This window comes from Humulus lupulus, chromosome 1 (genome assembly GCF_963169125.1).
Source record: "Humulus lupulus chromosome 1, drHumLupu1.1, whole genome shotgun sequence".
In the NCBI taxonomy this organism is placed as follows: domain Eukaryota; kingdom Viridiplantae; phylum Streptophyta; class Magnoliopsida; order Rosales; family Cannabaceae; genus Humulus; species Humulus lupulus.
Window position 1 is genome coordinate 21946184 of NC_084793.1, and position 22529 is coordinate 21968712.

The 22529-nt window shown below is 39.3% G+C and overlaps 1 protein-coding gene across 4 annotated transcripts in view; it reads left to right on the forward strand.

Moving 5' to 3' along the window:
- Nucleotides 1-882: 882 nt before the first annotated feature.
- Nucleotides 883-22529, forward strand: part of LOC133788891 (proline iminopeptidase-like) — a 79951-nt gene continuing 58304 nt past the window's right edge. Inside the window, exons 1-13 of one of the 4 annotated variants that reach the window (XR_009873404.1) lie at nucleotides 884-1181; nucleotides 1390-1601; nucleotides 2109-2207; nucleotides 2311-2421; nucleotides 2526-2588; nucleotides 2701-2794; nucleotides 3152-3249; nucleotides 3609-3710; nucleotides 3912-4025; nucleotides 4190-4264; nucleotides 4409-4577; nucleotides 5045-5307; nucleotides 5739-6424. Coding sequence is in view for 2 of the 4 variants with exons in the window: in XM_062226534.1 (XP_062082518.1) it covers nucleotides 1055-1181; nucleotides 1390-1601; nucleotides 2109-2207; nucleotides 2311-2421; nucleotides 2526-2588; nucleotides 2701-2794; nucleotides 3152-3249; nucleotides 3609-3710; nucleotides 3912-4025; nucleotides 4190-4264; nucleotides 4409-4510 (1197 nt within the window). In the remaining 2 variants the exon portion in view is untranslated. Of the gene's footprint in view, nucleotides 1182-1389; nucleotides 1602-2108; nucleotides 2208-2310; nucleotides 2422-2525; nucleotides 2589-2700; nucleotides 2795-3151; nucleotides 3250-3608; nucleotides 3711-3911; nucleotides 4026-4189; nucleotides 4265-4408; nucleotides 4809-5044; nucleotides 5308-5738; nucleotides 6425-22529 lie in introns of those variants that run through there. The other 3 variants (XM_062226548.1, XR_009873405.1, XM_062226534.1) reach the window with 3 other exon arrangements.

Sequence of the window (22529 nt, forward strand, 5' to 3'; positions counted from 1 at the left end):
TACCACCACTTATCGAATACCCAAAATCTATCATACATATCCAATATAAGAGATCTTGAGTTTCTATTTGTGTTTGCAAGAAAGATTCAAGAATTTCAAGCAAAAAAATAATAGAGAAATATTCAAAATCACTCTTCAAAAACTTGGAATGGGCAGTATGGAGATTTTGGAAAAAAAAAAAAAAGAATTGTAAATGATTATCATTGGTGCCCAACACTACAAGGAAGTGACATACTAATATTGGTGCAATTCAATATCGGGTCTCACTTATTTAAATTTAATAAATATTATAAGATATCGCTAACCAATCATGAATAACTAACTTATTTGGTGTTGAACATTTTAAAGTACTGTATCAACACTAAAACAATTGTGAGAAAGAGATTTTAACTTCCCGTTTTTAGAAAGGAGGAGAAAATCTCGCGCGACCTCTCTTGTAAGCAACACCAGAGGCTGGCCCCTTCTGGGAAGGAACGAGAGAGTGGCCTCTCTGCCTCTCCTTGGGAATTCTTTGGTGACCAGAAACATTCTATGTTTTTTATTATGTCAAATTTTTTTCTTATACTCATTATAAAGAGTGACAGGATAACTCCCTTTTGTAAAAGTGAAATCCAATAAAGATTAACAATAAAAAAATTATCTGTTAACATTAGATTCCTAATTTTCGAGGACAAGTACTCTCTCATTTGGTTATCAATTTCATATATAAATAATTTGTGTGTCTATATATATAGATAAATATTTATATATTTAAATAACAACATAAATAATTTATACATAATTATAATCATAAGACTAAATTATCATCTTGTCACTCTTTATAATAGACATTTTGAATATTTTTATTTTCAATTATAGTGTGTCTTTGATTCTTGTCTTTTTTGTGGAGAGAATATCATATAGTTTTGAATAGACATTTTGTCGTTGTGATAAGAGAGAATCAATCCATTGATCGAAAGAGAATCAGTAACCTTATAAGAAGAAAAATAATGACCCGAATAGATTTCCTAGTACGATGATTAAGAATCATGAGTAGTGTAGCTTAGTGAGAAGAATGAGGTGCTTCACTTCTTGTTCTAGCTCCTTAATACCCCTATTCTCTTCTACCATTTCCATCCCCACATCTTCTTCGTCTTCCTACGCTCTCTCTCTGCTTACTAATTCAACCTTCGCTGCTTCTGGTATCTCTCTCTCTCTCTCTCTCTCTCTCTCTTGTTACCATCTGGGTTTTAGTTTTTGTATATTTTTTTTCCAATTTTGTATTCAAATTTTAGTTGGGTATTCACCTATTTAATTCTACATTATTAAAGTTTTGATTTTTAGGATTATTAAGCCAATATTTCATTTGTATTTACATAAAGTTTTGGGTTTTCCGCTTTTGTTTCGAAGTGCCAGAGAAAAGGTGTCCAGTTTTACGTGCCCAATATCTCGATTACAAGAGCACTGAGCGGAAATTAATCGATTCGATGGAGTCGGGAAAGGAAGGTTCGGGTTTGAAAAGAGAGCTTTACTCAGTTATAGAGCCTTACAGTTCAGGGTTTTTGAAGGTTTCGGATCTTCATACTATTTATTGGGAGCAATCTGGGAATCCAGATGGGCATGTGAGTAGCTTTAAACCATAAGGTTTATTTGTTAATTTAAGTCATGTCTGGAATATATAATTAAATTAGATTAGATTGGATTGAAAAATATATGAGAAAAATAAGTGAGTTGATCATTTCCTCCTTACCATTGATATTGATATACATTAGATGAAGATGGAGATTGATACTGATCATTTCCTCCATACCATTGATATGATATACATTAGATGAAGATGGAGATTAAAGATGATAAAATTATACTAAAATTATCAATTGGGTTAATTTATCTTATGCCAGAGGATTAATTGGGTTTTTGGATTAAGCTTTTAATATTCTTTCTAATTTATAACAAAATCACATTATAAGAAACATCCAATTCTACTTTCCAAATACAATCTAAAGACATTGTTTTTTTTTTGTTAAATTAGCTAAAGGGTTTTATGTTACTACTCGATAAACTATCTTTTTCTTATATTTATTAGTTTGTTGTTTAAGATTAATGATTATATGAACCTTACTTTGCAGCCTGTTGTATTTCTTCATGGGGGTCCTGGAGGAGGAACTTCACCTACCAATAGAAGATTTTTTGATCCTGAGTTTTATCGAATCATTTTGTTTGATCAAGTTAGTATTTGAATCATTGTATTTGTAATAACTAAGATGATTATTAACTTATTTCTCCATTTTAATAAGAAATAGCTAAAATTTCCTTTTCTTTTTTCTTCAGCGTGGTGCAGGAAAGAGTACACCCCATGCTTGTCTGAAAGAAAACACCACATGGGATCTCATTGATGATATTGAAAAGCTTAGGGAACACTTGAAAATCCCAGAATGGCAGGTTACAATATGATGTTTGAAGTGAAGAATTCGTCATTATTATTATTGTTATTTTTAAAAAAATGGTTCTTTTTGTAAGGGAATATCTTCTCTGTGTTTATGCAGGTTTTTGGTGGGTCATGGGGAAGCACACTTGCCCTTGCTTATAGTCAATCACACCCGGACAAGGTGCATAACATATTTCAGCTAATAGATCCTTGGATGAGGTTTTTGATTGTATTTTATTTTCACCTTCTATTGTAGATTTGGTTTTTGACAGTATTGCATGTTCTGATTTAAGATTACTGGACTGGTCCTTAGAGGGATTTTTCTTCTGAGAAAGAAAGAGATTGATTGGTTTTATGAGGGTGGTACTGCTGCTATTTATCCTGAAGGTGAGTACTGCTTAGTGAATACTTTGCTGTAACTGCAATAGCTGTAATTTCACAATACATTCTGAGTTCACATTTCATCTTGCGTTATTTTGTTTGTTCTGATTTTGCTTATAAAATTTTACATTTGATGTAAAATTCTTGAGTTTTGATGTTAGGATGCTCAAAATAACTGATGGATCACTTTTATACAAATGATTTTCTTGTCTGCACTATTTGATCGAATCATCAAAGCCAGACGATGTTGTGAAATTGTGTTTGGCATGTTTTATTGTGTTACCAATACAAACTACCTTGTGCTGTTTAATTGCACAATTGAATTTAAAGTGTCTAATATTGCGAATATCTTCTTGATTGTAGCTTGGGAACCATTTAGAGATCTTATTCCAGAGAACGAGAGAGAATGTTTTATAGATGCTTACAGCAAGAGACTAAACTCTGATGACTTGGAAACACAAGTAAGACATGGCTGGTTTTGTACATTAGCCATTGTTTTTCACTTCACCTTCAAACATAATGATTTCTTCGATCTTTCTTGCATGATTCTTTTTAGGGTACAGATTTTACACGAAGTCACAATTTTTTAGAACGATGCCCTTATATTATCGATCAGAATAAAAATTTTATAAGTGATGATGCAAACACTTGAAGCACGATTTTAGGTTTATGATATAAAGAAGGCAGTTTGTGGTTTATTATTAGTCTCTTAAAGTTGGAAATAATAAGTCCATTGCAAAAATAATAATTGTGTTTAGGATGGCATTTACTTTTAAATTTGAGTTTACATGATTTTCATTACACGCTTCCAATTTCATAGTATGCAGCTGCTAGGGCATGGACCAAATGGGAAATGATGACTGCCCATCTTATTCCAAATGATGACAACATCAAGAAAGGAGATGATGATTATTTTTCATTGGTAAATCATTTTTAAACCTGTTATCTTTTCATGATCTTTGATCCCTTTTAGTTGGGAAATCTTTTCTGTTCTAGATAGCTATAGATTCAAGTTTTCATATGTATGCTGTTGCTTCCGTTTCTGATTATAGGTTTTGTAATTTAATTTGGTCTGATGACTGAAGTTACTCATGGTTTTATATGTTTGATTTGCTCTATCCAGGCATTTGCAAGGATTGAAAATCATTATTTTACCAACAAGGGATTCTTTCCTTCAGATTCATACCTGTTGGATAACATTGATAAGATACGGCATATAGATGCCACAATTGTTCAGGTTCATGTTTACTTTTTTCATCCATGCACTGTTGACATGCTCTTCTGAAATTTTCAAGATTATTGTTTTACTTAATACTTCTAATTATAATTTCAATTGTTGGTTCAAGTTTGTGTAATTTACCTCAGGCAAGGTAGTCTAACTAGTAACAATTATCTTTTCAGGGAAGATATGATGTGTGCTGTCCTATGATGTCAGCTTGGGATCTCCACAAAGTGTGGCCAGAGGCAGATTTTAAGGTAAATTGAACTAAAGGACATTTACCCTTTCTTTTTCAGACATGTGCAAAATCAACTTTAGACCGATCTGAGTACCCCGGTCAAAATGTGCTGTTATAATTAGATTGGACAAAACAAACTACTGAATTCTACTATTTTTAACAGGTTGTGCAAGATGCTGGTCACTCTGCTAATGAACCGGGAATAGCTGCAGAACTTGTAGCTGCCAACGAAAGGTTGAAAAATGCAATCAAGGGTGGAAGATGAAAGGATCAATGCCTTAATGCAAGTGCATCATGCCATGTCCGTCGAGTCAAGCTTTGACAACCCCAAGGTTGGAGGTTTCTTGTGAATAATAAGTTGAAGCTAGTTGTTATTGAGTATGTGATAATTTTGTCAATGGTTAGCTATAATCAACTTAGCTACTGCACCCTTTGGCTTTGGCTTTGGCTTTGGCTTTGGCAATGCCAATTGAAAAAACAATGCACTAAATGTCGTTTTTTATCGAAATTGTCGTTTCCTTTTCTTTGTGTCATTAGAAATGAAGTTTCTCATTGTGAACTCATCCTTTTCTCATGTATATAAATAAAAAACTGACTAATATTAACACATGATAATTGACTAAATCAAATACATGTGGGAAAAAAAAAGGCAACACTGAATTTTAATGGTACAATTGAAAAAGAATCAATGATATTATTGATAAAAAATAATAATTCGATGATATGATTGAACAAGAACAAGAAGATATATCTATCATTCAACGATCCAGGAACAACTTAAGCCACCTTCCTTGTGCAGCTCTTTGGAACATGAAGACTGAAAATTTGGCTCCTTGGGTATGGTACTCGGCCTTCTTCCTCTTGACACTGATCTTGGGGCGACAGGACCAGATGCCCCATGGCTGTCAAGGGCCAGTTATTCATAAATATGTTTAGAGAAATAACACTCAATTGGACCAGAATTGGAAGCCTAGGATTGCTGATTTTGAACTGGCTAAAATTGTTCAGGCTGGTGGGGATTGGACTCAGTCATTGCTGGGACACTTGGCTACATAACTCCAGGTAAATATTAACTTTTATTATTGAATTGGTTAAAATAATTTTTTGATAAAAATGGTAATCTATGACCGACATTTTTTACATCATGGTGAGTATGTTAAACAAAATATTGAGTGTTGACATCATGTTGACTATGTTAAGCAGAATATCGAGTGTGTACGTATTAAATAGATAGAAATAGAACATTTGACAAAATAATATAAAATTGTGTATTTTAAAAAAAAAAATAGGAGGTAGGTTTTTCTATATACTTAACATTTTGTCAAACACCACACATTTTGTCCAAAAAAGTTGCTTTTTAAAGAAGTATCAAAAAAATATATATGATTTTACAATGTGATACTAAAATATGTGTATTTTTACTGATTATTTTATATACAAGTGTAGAAGTATGTTATATCATTGATAAGTTTGTTTTGTCTTGGTGTTTTCAGAGCATGCATACACATACAAAATAAATTAGAAGAGTGATGTTTATAGCTCTGGAGTGGTGTTGATGGAGTTGGTCACAGGAAAGAGGCCAGTGGTGCCAGAGTTCGGAGAGAATAAGGACATAGTTTATTGGGTTTACAGCAAATTCAAGAGACGAGAATGTGATTGATTTGGTAGACTCAACCATATCAGAAGCTCTAAAAGAAGATAAGTGTTGAAAATTGCAGTGCATTGTACATCACAGGTTCCGGCTCTTAGCCCTCCATGAGAATGGTAGTTCCTATGTTGGAAGTGGCCGAGCCTTGCCAAAATTCACTTCCACAAGTGTTGTTAAAGAAGGTGAAAATAGCCATGGCCAATTGAACAATGGCACCATGATGATGTTAGAGAAGCCAAACTACTAGTCAGCTTTGGATTTTTTTCTTCTCAATTAGAGAGTTAGTATGTACCATTATGCAACGGCTTAAACAAAAGATAAAATAGTCATTTGCCCTTTTTTATAGGCTCATCTATATATGACTATTTTGGAAGAATTAGACCTTATTATTATCTTATTTAAAGTCACCTAATCAATCTAGTATTCGATTGTATTAGTTCATAGATATTCTTATGATCTCGAGTCACAGAGGCATTAAGATAAGCTAATAGTATATGTCAAACTAAAATTATTAAGATTCATTTTTGTCTAGTATTATTCGTTATTTGATTAGTGTTTTTATAATGATTTATGTTACCTACTATTTTGTTTTTCACAAATAGCATTTTTCCCTCTTGAATTTTTCCTTTGTAGAGTTTTGCCCTCTGAAATTTGGCGTAGCAAAAATCCCTAATGTGGCAAGATTCAAGAGTCTAGGTGGAAAATACATGCATAAATAGTGGTATAATGATAACTTTTTGGAACATGTTTCCACATTCTTAGAACTAATGTTGGTATGTTTGATACCAATAAACTTGATTTCGACTAACTTCAATGAGTCAATGGACTTTTATACTGCAACTATGCATGTGATTTGTTATCACATCAGCAAACCGTTCAAAAAATAAATAGAATGCAATAAAAGAGGCACATTTTTAATGGTTTCTATGGTTCGGAGGAGATTTTTGCTACGCAAAAAAGTTCGAGGGGCAAAATTCTACAAGGATCATAGTTTGGCATGGATCCTATTTGTCCATTTTTTTTATTCTATCATATTATTTTGAGATATTTGCAGTGAAAGTATCAAATTCATTACTTGTGTAGCACTTAATTTTTTTATGGCGAAATTACCTTTTGTCTATATTTTGATATAGATTGGTGTTGTCGTCTATTCCCACTATTAAGTTCGTTTGCGACACGTAGGTAAAAGTACTCAATTAAAGGGGTATTTGTAGTGAAAGTACACAAGTTATAAGCAAATTTGACGCCACATAGGAGGACTTAACGACATTATAGACTACTGCACCAAATTGCATCAAAACATGGACAAAAGGTACATTCGCCGCAAAAAAAAAACTTTGGTATTCAAGTACTGCATACATTAAAACTTAGGTATTTTTGCCACAAATATCTCTATAATTTTCTAGTTTAGTAGTAGATATGCATTTTACTAAAATGTTTTAATATATTATCATACATATTTATATTTATGATATAATAAAAATTTGAATGAAATTTAAATGTGCATTTTTAAGGGCAAGGAATAGCTCCTTGAAATTTATAAAATAAGAAAAATAGAGGTAAAAAGGATAAACAATTTGAGAGATAAAACTATGTTTGAGCTGAATTATTATGTTCACCATAACTTTACGTGTTCATTACTTTTGATTAATCACCTACTTTGTTACTTGAGAATTCGTATCTCTCATGCATACTTTTATTTCGTTAACAAAACTTCTGTGAACAAACAATACAACACAAATAGGCCTTTTAGCCACATTTTAAGTTGGTTTTTGGATTCTTATAACTTCTTGCGATTTTCACAAACGACATATATTCGAACATCGAGAAATGATCTATTAAAAGTGTTATCATTGATTAAATACATGATGAAATTGGTTAGACATGAAGAGGTGCAAAAATCATAATGGTTTCACTAAAGTCAATATGTGAGAGTTGACTTTTGGTATATTCATTTGAGGATAAGAGTACCCAAAAAATTTGGGAGCATTTGAGGATGTTTTAAGACAAGTTTTGAAGTGTCGAGTCAGAGGGACAGGCGTTGTGTCGCCTCTAAGAGGCAACGCGTCGTTCGTCTTTGAAGAGACTAACCAGGCAACGCATCGTCTCTAGGCGAAGCATCGCCTGGGTGTAGGCGACGTGTCGCTTGGGCCGTCCGTCCGGGTCTGTACAGTGACGTGTTTTGGCTTCAAAATTCAAATTAAAATGCTCTAATCTCATTGGTTGAGTCTAATGAGGGTTCCTATACTATATAAATGGGTCATTTGAGTTAATTGGTGAATTGATCATTCACATCTCTCTCTCTCTCTCTCTCTACCTTTCAAGATTACTAGTTTTCTCCAAGATCTTCATCAAGAAAGCTTGACTTGTATGAAGATTCAAGACTTGTAAAACCCATTCTCATTCCATTGTTGTAGCTTTAAGCACTCTCAATGAGGAGGCTAGGAATAGAGATTTTTGGACAAAAAATCTTCATTTGTGTCAAGTCTTGGTAATATTTTGTAGTTCACATATAATCATAGACTTATGATTTTATGTATCAAGGTTCTTCAACAACAAATGTCAATTCTACTACTTGTTTATTTGTGTTATGTACTTTGTAATCTTCTTCCATTAGAGTTTAGATTATCATTGTTTATTGCTTTGAGTTGTAACATACAAAACTAAGGTTGTAGCCTCAAATCCCCAACAAAAAGTGACGAGAAAAGGTTAACATTTTCCATCTATTATGTGAGGAAAGCGACGAGAAATCTCCTTCACGCGAAGAGGGAAGAGCATTCTCGTCAGTTTTGTGAGAAAAGTGATGAGAAATGTCTCTTTTCAACAATTTTCATATATAAGTGTAACACCACTTTTAAAATGTCCAAAACCAATCATAAAAATCCAATACAATATTTTTTGTAACGCCTCAATTCTGCTAATAAGGCTTAGTACCTTGATTAGTGTGCAGGGAGAGCAATAAATGATTTAATCATATTATTACATGATTAATTGTGATATATGTGTATTAGTACGTGATTAATCGAATTATATTATTATATGACTAGATATGCATGTTTAGGTGAATTAAATATGCATGTGGGTCCGTTCATGATAATAATGGCATATTTGTAATTTTAGCCCGTTGATGACATAAATGTAAATTTGTATGTGTTATGATTGAGACCACAGTATTGTGGAGATATATTTGAGATGTGTGATCCGAGGCGATCCTAGGGAGCAGATTAGCAGAATAGTCACAACGGGGTCAAATACCCGGCTCAGGGTGAGCCTAGGGGTATTTTGGGGAGCTAGTGTGTATTCTGTAATGACCTGACTAACTTAAAGACATCAGACCATTAAAAACTATTAAGCATAACTACTATTTTGGAATACATGTATTGTAATGCCCCGAATTCTCCGATGTGGTTTAATGGCGGGATTAGTAGGCTGGGAGGGCCATACTTGTTTAATTAAGCCATTAAATGATATTATGCATGTATGTGTGAATTATATTATAATATGATGTTAAATGCATGCATGTGGGTCCACATTTTTAATTACAGGGGTGTGATGGTAATTTGGCCCGTTGAGAGTATAATTGCATAATTGTATGCATGTCGATGATATGTGTTGAGACCACATTATAATGTGGGTTGGTTCGAGTTATTCGGCATGAGACGATATTAGATTATTGATTAGCGGTTTAGTCACAACAGGTTTAAGACCGGGGCTCAGGTTGAGTCTCGGGGTGACTTTAATGATTAGAGCGTTACCGGGAATTAAAGGGCAACGGGATGTGAATTATTGGTGTTTGAGATTATCAAGAACAACGGGAATTGGAGAGCGTTAATTATGATTAATGAGATATGAGGAAAATACCAATTTTGCCCTTGGGAACCTTTAGAAACTATTAATTGATCTAGGGGTAAAATGGACATTTCACCCCTAGGATAGATATATTTAGTGTTGGTTGAAAGAAGATAGTAAAAACAGAGTAAGTTTCTGAGTTCTCCCGTACCTTCTTCTCTTCACTTTTCTTTGTGATTTTTGAACCAATCTTGAGGATTCTAGATTGGGAAGCAAGCCTTGGGAGCTTAGGAGTGTGTTCCACCATTGAAGAGCATCATAAGCTGAGCTTTAGGTAAGTTTCTAACCATAGATTTCTCTGGTTTGCCCTGTTTTAGTTTTGTTTTGCAGCTGAGATTTCTAGGGTGAATTCTTGGTTTTGTTGGGAGTTTTGGCTAGGGTTCCCATGCTTGTGATGTTTGGGGTGTGTTAGGATGGTTTTTGGGTTCATTTGGCATCAAGAATGGGATTTGGAAGCTTGGGAATCAGGTTAGAATCGAAGGAGTTGAAGAAGGTCAGTTCAGGGCAGTGCTGGTCTGGAGGTAGCGCTATAGCGCCCACCCTAGGGCGCTATAGCGCTCCTCAGGAGGCTTTTTGGCATGTTGGTGGTTCTGAGTATAGCGCTGGGGCGCTAGGGGTTGAGCGCTGTAGTGCTACCTTGTTCCTTCAAAGTCCTGTTTTGAGTGTTTTAAGGGTTTTTGACTTGGGGTTTCAATCCTTAAGGCCCGGGATCGAATCTACTCACCGTGTGGGCATGTTTCAAGGTCCTGAGAGTGGTGCTTAGGTTAAGACCCTATTATTGTGGATTCTCATTAATGGAGGTTATAATTGGTTGTGATTAGGTAACCGCTAAGGAACTAAAAGATCGATCGTTCTCAGGGGTCGTCCTTATTATACTACTCACTCGAACCTGAGGTAAGAAAATTGCACCCTGTGTATATGTGACATGCGAGTTTGGTATTGAGGCATGTTGATTGATAAATGTGGACATGGATTGCATATTAAATGCTAGTGAATATCGATTATCTGTATGTGGCACTGACTTATTAGTCAGAATCGGCAACGGTGTTAGATCCATCTGTGAAGCTGTGATTTATTAGTCAAGTTCATAATGAATTGAACACTGGTCGTGTTTTACTAACCTAAGAGTCAGAAATGGCATAGCATCGTGAACGCCGAGCCAAATGAAGATTAGATCTAATCGATATCAGCGTTGAATGACTCATATGGGGTATTAACACTGGACTGACTCTAAGGTCGATGAACTTATAAGCGCTTGGCTAGTCTAAGACTAGTTATTCAGAGCCAGGGCATATGGCCCCTGTGACTGTTTGTCACATGGCTGGGAAATGCTGTTCCATAGTTATGGCTCTAGAGTCATGAGGAAGGTTATGTTGGTGACTAATCACCATGCACCTATCCTGTCAAAGCTAGTGAAATGCTCACTTATCTGTTAAGCCCTGGTGATCCTATTGTCACATGGCTAAAGGGTGTTGTCCCCACTTTTGTGACTTTTGCGATTGTCACCTATTTGTTTGGACCGTTGGTCCTGAACGAGTATTACGATCATTGTTGATATTATATCATGCTTTTCTTGCTGGGCCTTGCCTCATGGGTGCTATGTGGTACAGGTAAAGGGAAAGAAAAGCTCACCCAGCCTTGAGTGGAGAGCTTAGGTGGTGATGTGTACATATGTGGCCGCTTGACCACCACGACCAAGGCATTCTCAGAGGAACTAGGGGGTTTACCCTATTTTTGCCGCTTAGGTCGGCGAAGTTGTAAATTTGAAACAGTAATGACTATTTTGTACTGAGAACAACTTGTAAATGTTTTGAATAGCTCTGCAGAGCAGTTTGTAATGAAAAATATCCATTTCTTTTTGTTAGTTTTCTACTTTAACCTGTTAATCACATTTAGAGCACGTTTTTAACCAAAGGACTCGGGTTGCGGGCCAAATTTCTGGTTCACCGTAACTGTTCTGGGGTAACCACGGCGTTACATGTATAAAATAATAAAACTTTATTATAAAAAAAATCCAAAATACAGGATCCCATTGTTATTACATAAGGAAAACAAAACATTTAATTAATTGTTCAAATACTAAATGCGGAAATAAAACATACATACATAATTAAAAAGACTTGAAACAAAACGTCATCCTCGATCTTTCCCATCAATCCATTCATTCAGTTCTCGCCCAATACACATGCCAAAGCTGCCACGAATATGTCCCGCCTTCCAAGCTCATTTTCCTGCACCATCTAAAATAAAAAGGAATTAGCCTAATGCCCAGTAAGGAAAAACTACTAAAACATATCATAAATCATAAAACGTAAAACATAAATCATAAAACGTATGACGTAAAAACATAAATCATAAAACATAGGACTACAATATAATGGCCATTAACTCATTACCGTAGTATGTGATAGAATCCATCTAGGTCATCTTGCTACTATTTGAGGTAGGTTCACAATATAGTATATGATAAACCATCTAGGCCCTCTTGCTACTATTCGAGGTAGGTTAAATCATAACTATAGTCTACGATAATGATAAAAATCTTGGGATTTTCTTATTTGCTATCTAAGCAACTACATTTCCCAAGCGACTACAACATAAAATATATACATACATACTTACATACACATATACCACATAAACATAATCATAGCACATAAAATCTAACCTATTTTCCTTACTAAAAACTAGGATATTGGAGATAAGAATGGGATTGAAAACTCCTAAAACCAACTAGTAAAAATCATAAGTTTTCTAAAGAAAAGAAGATGAAAAGAAGATCTAAACCGTCAAGATAAGAACTTACTGAAAAACCTTAAGTTTCAAGAAACTCAAACACCTAACCAAAAGCCATTATAATAAGTTAGGATTTGGAAAAAAATGAAAAGAATAAGAGGAACTATAATGAACTAAACCCGAGGATAAAGAATACCTTGGATAGATTAGAACTTCGATCTACACCTCAATACCGAAATATCACTCTATCTTACTTCCCAAGTGTTTAGAAAAGCTTAGATTGGAAAGCTTTTAACCCCAAAACCCTAGTGTTTCTCTCTAGAATGAACTTAGCAGCTTGGATGCTCTGAATAATGCTTGAATGATGAAGCAAATGGCTGAGTGAAAGGTCTTATTTATAGAGTTCAAGGAGTGAAACTAACTCCTTTTAAAATGAATAAATAATTGAATTTTATGCTCAACAAATGCCCAAAACTCGGTCAAAAACGTTCAAGAGCAAGTCCAAGTTGTTGAGGGCTGTTTCTAGCTCGGATTCCACAGACTTTCAAAACATACAAGTGGAGCCGATATTTAGCCCCTATAGGCGATATATTGCCTGCCCCATATTCCCGAGCCTTCGTGGTTTCGTTCGTGTGAAGTCAACGGGTTTTCTATATCAATCATAGGCGATATATTGGCTCCGATAGCTGCGATATATCGGCATACGCTGATATATCAAACACGATTTTGCACACTTTCAACACACTTGAATTTGTTTAAACCACTTTGACTGAGTAAAACGTGATCCTAACAGCTGAGGGAAGGTTCTAGACTTCCTAGGTTTATCCTTTATTAAATTTATTCATCTAATATCCTTAATAAATCTACATGTGACAAATGTCACGTTCTTAATTGTTCTATATAAACCTTAGGTTATAGTAAATATCATTTCTAGGACCAGCTATATTAATCAAACCTTATGTTAAAATTAATATTTCTAAACTATAGGCTAAACTTATAAAACCCATAACTATCTCAATGAGTTTCCAACTAAATCCCAATTTGAACCAATAACCACGAAAACTAACATTCTACAACACTAGCTACTACTATCTAGCTAAGTAAAATTCCAAGATGCTAAAATTCTCCCCTACTTAAAAGAATTTCGTCCCTGAAATTTACTTACCAAACAATTCCGGATACTGTGTTGGATGTCTCCCTCCAACTCCCACGTTGCCTCCCGTTCTGTACTATTACTCCATAAGACCTTGACTACCGGAACACTCTTAGACCGTAATTCCTTCATCCCCTTCTCTAGGATGCTAAACGGTCGTTCCTCGTAACTCAGGTCTCTCTGCAGTGCTAACGTATCATACTTGAGAACGTGGGATGGGTCTGACACATATCTACGCAACATCGAAATGTGAAACACATTGTGGCTATTTGCTAGAGCTGGCGGTTGGGCTAATCTATACTCTACTGGTCCCACCTTGTCCAATATCTCAAAAGAACCTGTAAACCGAGGACTAAGTTTGCCTTTCTTCCCAAACCGCTTCACTCCTTTCATTGGAGATATTCTTAAGAAGACTTGATCTCCGACTTTAAATTCCACATCTCGTCGCTTGGCTTCCGCATAACTCTTTTGCCGACTCTGAGCTGCGAGCATATGTTTTCTAATCAGTTCCACTGCGTCTTAAGACTCTCTAATAGCTTCGGATCCAAGAAGTTGTCTTTCTCCTACCTCATCCCAATGTAACGGCGACCGGCACTTCCTTCCATAAAGTAGCTCATAGGGTGCCATACCGATAGTTTCCTGGTAGCTATTATTGTAGGGAAACTCTATAAGTGGCAAATACTTACTCCACGATCCTCCGAAGTCTAGTACACAAGTGCGCAACATATATTGTAAAATTTGTATGGTACGCTCGGACTGTCCGCTGGTCTGAGGATGAAATATTGTACTGAGACTTAGCTTGGTACCCATGGCTTGCTGTAAGCTTCCCCAAAATCTCGATGTAAACACCGATCCTCTATCAGATACTATGGTCTTAGGGATTCCATGCAGTCGTACAATTTCTCGAACATAAAAGTTTGCGTACTGGTCTGCAATGTACGTAGTATTGACAAGCATGAAGTGAGCTGACTTGGTGAGTCTATCTACCATAACCCAAGTTGAGTCGTGTTGATTATTTGTTCGTGGTAAACCTGTCACGAAGTCCATGGCTATGTCTTCCCACTTCCATTCCAGAATACTAAGCGGTTGCAATAAGCCTGCGGGTCGTTGATGTTCTGCCTTTACATGTTGGCATATTAGGCATTTGGATACATATTCTGCTACATCTTTCTTCATTCCCGGCCACCAATATAGTGCCTTTAGGTCGTGAGTCATCTTGGTAGACCCCGGGTGAACTAAGTATGGGGTAGTGTGTGCCTCTTCTAAAATCTTCATCTTAATTCCATAGTCATTCGGAATGCACACTTGGCCTTTATATCTCAAGAACCCATGTCCTGATATAGAGAAATATGTAGTCTTGCCTTCTTTGACTGTGTCCATATGCGATACTAACGTGTTGTCATGCTCTTGTCCGATTCGTATATCATCTAGTAAACTTGAATGGATGGACAAGTTAGCCAGTTGACCCATGACTATTTATATCCCGATATTAATCAGCTCTTGTTGTAGCGGCTTTTCAATTCTGGATAATACTGCCAAATTTCCGTAACTCTTCAGGCTTAACGCATATGCAACTACATTTGCCTTTCCTGGGTGGTATAGGATTTCACAGTCATAGTCCTTTACTAGTTATAACCACCTGCGCTGCCTTATGTTGAGCTCCTTCTGTGTGAAGAAATATTTTAAGCTCTTGTGGTCCGTATAAATCTCACACCATTCACCATAAAGATAGTGGCGCCAGATTTTCAATGCGAAGACCACTGCTTCGAACTCCATATCGTGTGTTGGATAGCATTGCTCATATTCCTTCAACTGCCTTGAGGCGTAGGCTATCACCTTGTCATTTTGCATCAACACAAAGCATAAACCTTGTTTGGACATGTTATCCCTGTTTTCCCCCTGGACATGTGGTGCGACGCAATGGGCTTATGGGCTCCCTTTAAGAGATTCGGGCCCATCCTGAGCTCGATGAACAAGGAAGTAGAAATTTATAAAGGCCCAATCATCAGTAAGCCCAACAACGTCTGACAGGCGCAACCATGACAAGGGAATCGGGACCAAGATGCAGGCCCAACTCATCTTCCCGGTCCCAATCTGTCCGCATCCTCCTGGATGCCAATAGAAGTGGCCGGCTCGCTAGTCTGCGGATAGACCATGCCGCGGATGAACCCATCCTGGTGAGCGAACCAGGACTCTAGCAAATGAACCGAGATATTAGTAAAGGAACCCGGACCAGACGTCCGAATAGGGCAAGATTGATCTTCCCTGACCCTGACATATCCCCAAGAAAGATGGAAGTTGGTCTCCTCAACTGACTTGCAGAAGAGGTTACATACGAAATGTACACTGCTACTAGGAAATAGTACTACCACTACTCTGACAGATCCTGTTCCCAGGATCCCCTTAGAAGCCCACGCGGACCAGTCTGAGGTTATGTACGATTGATAGTTGTAAGGCTTGGCCATGCCCAAGCTGGTCAATGGGCCTTGATTAATATGTATTATTTAGCAATATTCTTTGTATTAAGCCTCCATTAGCGAGTAAACCATGATTGCATCCTTATTGGGCCCGGATTAGTCTGGCCCAAGCCCATTGCACCTAACTGCCTATAAATAGGACCAATTGTGCACTATAGCGGGGATCCGAGATTTTCTCTTGTAAGCAATTACTCTACTCAAACTTGTAGAAAACTCTATTGTCAAAAGCTCGCTAAAAATCTAATACAATAGACTCATGGACTAAGGTTCATTAGCGGCCCAACCACGTAAAAATCCTGCTTGTTTATCTTCAATCCAATCTTTTTAGCTCTCTTTTCTTATTATATTTCTAGTTTCCAAAAAACTCAGTAAACATTTTGGTGCTTTCATTGAGAGCTGAAGGAAGCTTGAATCAATCTTGAATGTTTGCAATAATGGTGAACACCAGGCATAACATGTTTGATCCTGCTCACTAGCAATAACAAGGCAATGAAGAACCATTGCCCAATCAACCATCTCTTCAGGACCAACCTGAGGATACGCCTTATCATGGGCCATTGCCTGACGACTCCCAAAATTTTGGGGACGGGGCTTACTATGACGAAAGTTACTACGAAGAAGATGAAGAAGAGGAAGGGGAATATCATGATTACGAGGTTGAAAACCCTATTGACCCTGAAGAAGAAAATATGAACCCCAAATAGGAGGATCGAGAAGTGGTCTGCTTGAGACAACAAGTCCTGGATCAAGAAGCCAGGATAGCTGAACAAAAAAAGGCAACCCGCCAGATGCAAGAGTCCCTTCTGGCTCTTCAAGCCTTCATCGCTGCCCAAGGATTGGCAGCCAATCCTCCAACTGTTCCACCTCAAGGAACACAGCCGCCAGTCCCACCAATCAAGACTGGCGTACCTAAGAACACCAGCCCGATCCCTCTTCCGGGACCACATCCCGGAGCTGAACCGTCGAATCTTGCTCTGGAAAAAGGAAAAGCCAAATGGCTGATCTTGTGGGAAAAGCAAACCCCCAAAAGAAAGCTCATCCCGTTCCTAAAACTGGGGCTAACCCAGGGTAATTCCCTAGGAAAGAACGGATGCATCCTATCCCAGGACGGGATCATTCGAACGATCCACAGGGGAAGCACCCGCAGGGTGTCAGGCCCCAGAATGTCCCTAGACAGAATGAACGAGAATGACACTTCTATCCCAGTGCTTCCATGAACAAAGATTATGGAGGACACAAGCGCGAGGAATAGCCGGAAGCCATTAATTTGGGAGACAATACTTCCCGGATAGACTTGCGCGATGACCTTAATGCCCAGAAGGAACGATCCCGGAAGGAAAAGATTCACCCCCGAGGAGGCAACTTGAGGAATAACCTCAACGATAGGAGGAACGAGAGAGTCCCCTTGGATGATGGAATGGCCAAACAGTTCATGGAACAGTTGGTCGCTCTTAAGAAAGTGACAAACCGCATGGTCAGGAAACAAGAAGGTGGAGGCTCTGATTCCGAAGAGGAAGAAAATGAGCCATGCGCCAAGCACATACTGGATGTTGTACTACCGAAGGGGTTCAAGATGCCAAACCTCCCTGCCTATACTGGAAACGCAGACCCCATGAACCACTTGTCTCGCTATAACCACCTGATGACCATAGCTCACGTATGCGACAACGAAAAGTGCTTGTGTTTCTCGATCACTCTGGCCGGACCCGCGGAAGAATGGCGGAAGAGACTTAAACCGGGATCAATCCAATCCTGGTCTAGATTGCAATCATCATTCCGTAAAAAATTTGTGGCTGCCATGAAGATGGACATGCAAATCAGTGCGCTGGCCAATGTCAAACAGCATCCCACGGAGACCCTCAGAGCCTATATCCAGCGCTTCACGGAGGAAGCCTCGAAAACTAAGGTAGACGACGGACAGCGCCTGGTGGCTCTCTAGTCTAAGATCAGAGTTGGATCCCCTCTGTGGGACGACATGTAGCGCAGCAAGGCAGCCACCCTTGAATAGTATATCAGGAGGACACAAGGGTTTATCAACTGGAAGGAGGCCCGAATCCAAGCTTTTGGGTGGCAGCTGGCAACCCAGTCGAGTGCCCAAACCTTCCCCGGATACAGGATGCAGCATCTTGTGAGCCTCTATCCGGCAACCCCGGCGACGTCCGGATCGGCTAGTACCCATGGGATAATGTTCATGACCCCGATGGTCTATGGTCTCACTTCAACGGGGTATGCTCCGGCTCAGTCAGCTCCATTTTCTGGGTACGGGGTGGCACCAGTCGGGTATAGTGTCGCCACCAGTGGAGCCCAACCGTCTCAAGCTAGAGGAACTAAAGCAAGCGTGAATCCCTCCCGAGGAAAGAGATCGGGCAAGGGACAGGACTGATCCGAACTCTCCAAAAAGGGAAAAAGGGGTTACGAAGCCCAATACACAGAATATACCAACCTGGTGGACACCAGGGAGAATATCTATCTGGCGACGAGCAATACGGTCCATTACCAGAAGCCAACCCCCATGTTCAAAGGGGGAAAGAATTCGAGGGACACCAGCAAAAGGTGCGTCTATCACAAGGATGTGGGTCATACGACCGAAGAGTGTCATCAACTGAAGGATGAGATCGAAAACCTAATTGTAATGCCCCAAATTTCCTAATAAGGTTTAGGACCTTGATTAGGAGGGCGGGAGGGCCATAATTGCTTTATTATGCTATTTAATGATAATATGCATGTTTAGGTGTATTAAATATGCATGTGAACCCATTTGTGATTGATTGGGTGATTTTCATATTTTGGCCATTTCGGGCATTTTTGGCATATATGTGAAATGGGCGTGGTGCTTTGTTATTATCTGGTTATGCCAGGGTTACCCATCACAAGACGATCCTAGGAGGTAAGCTAGTGGGAAAGTCACAACGGGATTTAAGCTTGACTTGGAGTAAGTCAAGGGGTATTTATAGCATTACCGGGTTATTGGGTAATGGGAATTAACATTTGGTGATAAATTGGGAGTTAGTAAGACCAGGGGGAAGTTCTGGAAGTTTTGACTATAATGTCCCCGGGGGTGTTTTCGGGACCCCGAGCATTAGGTTTTATTGGAAGCTACTTAAGCTTGAAGTAACCTTTTAAGGAAATAAAAAGAACGATCTGTACGTTCTCTCTCCCTAAAGTTCCCTTTTCGTTCCCGATCGCATTTTCGAAGGTATCTTGAGTTCTAGGACTCGGAATCAAGCGAGGATCGAGGCATAGCAATCCTAAGGAGAATTAGAAGCTTATTAGCCGGAGGATTTAGTTGGAAACAACTCAATCGGAGGTAATTCAAGTTTAAGTTTTAATTTTTTAAAAGTTTTTAAGCTTGAATTGAGCTTTGTGAATCGTTGAGCTTTTAGGTTGTTTGAACCTCGGGTTTTGGTGGTTTTGGACCATTGGGGAGTTTGGGAACTTTGATTTGATGATTTGGGAATGTTTAGACATGTTTTTGGGAGGTTTTAACAGGTTAAAACGAAGGAAAAATGGCTGCCCCGAAGTTGGGCCGCGGCCCTTGCTCGAAGAAGCAGGTGTCAGAATTTGGCCTTGCTGGGCGCCGCGGCCCTTGATGGAGGGCGTCGTGGCCCTTGCCTCAGAGAACCCTGGGGGCCGTGGCCCAAGGTGCTAGGGCTGCAGCCCTTGCCCTCTTTTGACCCCGTTTGCTCGTTTTGACCCCGGAAACATGGTTTTAGGCCTCGGGATCATTCCTACTACCCGGATTAGTGAGGATTGATGTCTTGGAGGCTAAGTTTTAGTTCAAGGGTTGGTTTTAGAACTTGAACTCATTGGATCATCATTTGTGGTTGTGACTAGGTTATCACTAGAGGCTTGGATCAGGATCGTGCTTGTGGCTCATTTGTTGGTAACCTGTGCTTGGACCCAAGGTAAGAAAACTGCACCCCATATGTGACATGCATGGTTATGATTGATGCATGTTGAATGTTTAAATGTAAACATTGATAGCATAATGAATGCTTGGCAATCTTGCCCATTTGCATATGATTATTGTTGAGGCATGCTGGATGGTTAAGTGTGATGCATGTGATGCACGAGAAACATGTGATTAGGGCATGCCATGAATGATGAATATGGGATTGGTCAGAGCTTGAGTCTCTGTGTTTGTGCATGATCATTATTATGCTCGCAACTGTTAAGTAAGCATGTTGAATGCCTCATCTTTGGATAATTGGCATATGATACACATTGATAGCATTGCTTACTTGTGCATGGTACTGACTAATTAGTCAGATTTGGCAAAGGTGCTGGTATCAGCTGCGAAGCTGTGACTCATTAGTCAGGTTCGGCAGTGGTACTGGGCACTGGTCACACAGGGCTGACTCATTAGTCAGAATTGGCAAAGGTGTTAGTATCAACTGTGAAGCTGTGACTCATTAGTCAGGTTCGGCAGTGGTACTGGGCACTGGTCACATTGTGCTAACTCACTAGTCATGACAACCCTAGTGTGTAGTGCAAGCTTTGTCGATTGGATCTAATCGACCCTCTGCATTTAATGACTCAAAGAGCATTAATGCAGGACCGAACTCAAGTTCGATGAATATAAACAAGCATTTATCTAGCCAAGGGCTAGCCATGTAGAGCCATTGCGGGAAATGGGCACTGGGCCCCTAGTGACCTGGTTGTCAGTCACTCAGTATGGTTTACCAGAACCTCAAGTGATATTCACTCATCTGATCAGAGCTATGGGCTCTGCATGATCATTTCGATCATCATATGCATGGCTTGGGCACTGAGGCCCTAGTGGCTTGCTTGTTGGGAAATGGGCACTGGGCCCCTAGTGACCTGGTTGTCAGTCACTCAGCATGGTTTATCGGAACCTTTAGTGTTACGACACTCATCTGATTAGGATTGACTTGATAGTCCTCCAATCAGAAGGCCAGGATTTCTTATCCTGGATACCCCAGCATCTGTTTGAATTCATTTGCATGCTGAGTAGAGCTATGAATGCTAGGCATGCCAGATATGATTTGATATCATGATATGACTGTTTATGAGCATATGAGTTTTCTTGCTGGGCTTCGGCTCACGGGTGCTCTGTGGTGCAGGTAAAGGCAAAAGGAAGCTGGACCATCCTTGAGTTGGAGAGCTTAGGTGATGATGTGTACATATGCAGCTGCTCGACCAATACTTGGGCGAGGTTTGAAAGTGGAACTAGGACTGAACCCTGTTTTGCCGCTTAGTACGGCTTGTTGTAAATAATCTTTTGTAATAAACTCTGAAATTATATTTTTGGGATCCCAATGTATACACTAAACGTTCTAGTGAAACGTTACATCTTAACCAAAGTTTTTAACCCCTAAACCGCTAATCACACTTAGTTACACGTTTATGGCCAAATGACTCGATTAGCGAGTTTAGCACTGTTTGCAATGTGCACTGTAGCGATCCCTGGAGTTGGGGTGTTACACTAATTAAGCTAGGGCATCTCCACCAATGGGTCAGAATGCCAGTGGGGGTTCTGGAACTGCCAATAGTTCCCAGACAACCTACGGCCCCAAGTGCACCTGGATTGTACCGACCTCCCTAGGGAGGGTACGCACAGGCCCCTCACGGGGCCCCAATTGTGCAGTCATTTGGACCCGGAATGCCTTATCCTCCCAGAACCGCGCCTCTGTGAGTAGATGATCACGTGGGCACCATATCAGGAGGCCCGCATCTGGAAGGACCATCCCAGAACGATCAGAAATGCTACCTCAGCGAACTCGATCACGACCACGAGGTATGCGCCTTGGTCCAAACTCTGGCCCAACGCTAGTAGTTAATGAACCTACCCATCATGTTCATGGAAGAGGATGCCTAGAACGTTCATTTCCCGCATCATGATCCCTTGGTCATCGATGCCCAAATCGCCAACAAAATGGTATCCAGAGTGTTGGTGGATGACAGCACCGTCAATGTGCTGTTCAAGCTGGCCTTCACCACAATCGGTTTGACCGAGGAAAATTTGGCCTCATGCCCAACGCAGATTATGACTTTAATGGGGATTCATTGCTCCCGATGGGTAAGATTCAACTACCCGTGATGTTGGGGAATGAGGTTCAGGGCTCGTTCAAATTTTGCACGTTTGTAGTGGTGGATTGCCCCATCGTTTACAACATTATCTTTGGCCGGCCCAAGTTGGTCAATTTCAGCGCCATCACCTCCATCTGCCACCTCTGCATGAAATTCCCATGCGATAATGGAGGGGTGGGGACTGTCCGGGGAGATCAGAAGAGCACCCAAAAGTGCTATCATATCTCTGCCCGACCAATTTAGATGGTCCGTGAAGAGCCTTTTGAAGAGGAGATTGCTGATCCAACTCTACCCCCACATCCAACACAGAGGGTAATCCGGGAGGAGGATGAGTTGGATACGCTTGTAGGAGCAGACAGGGCATTAGAAC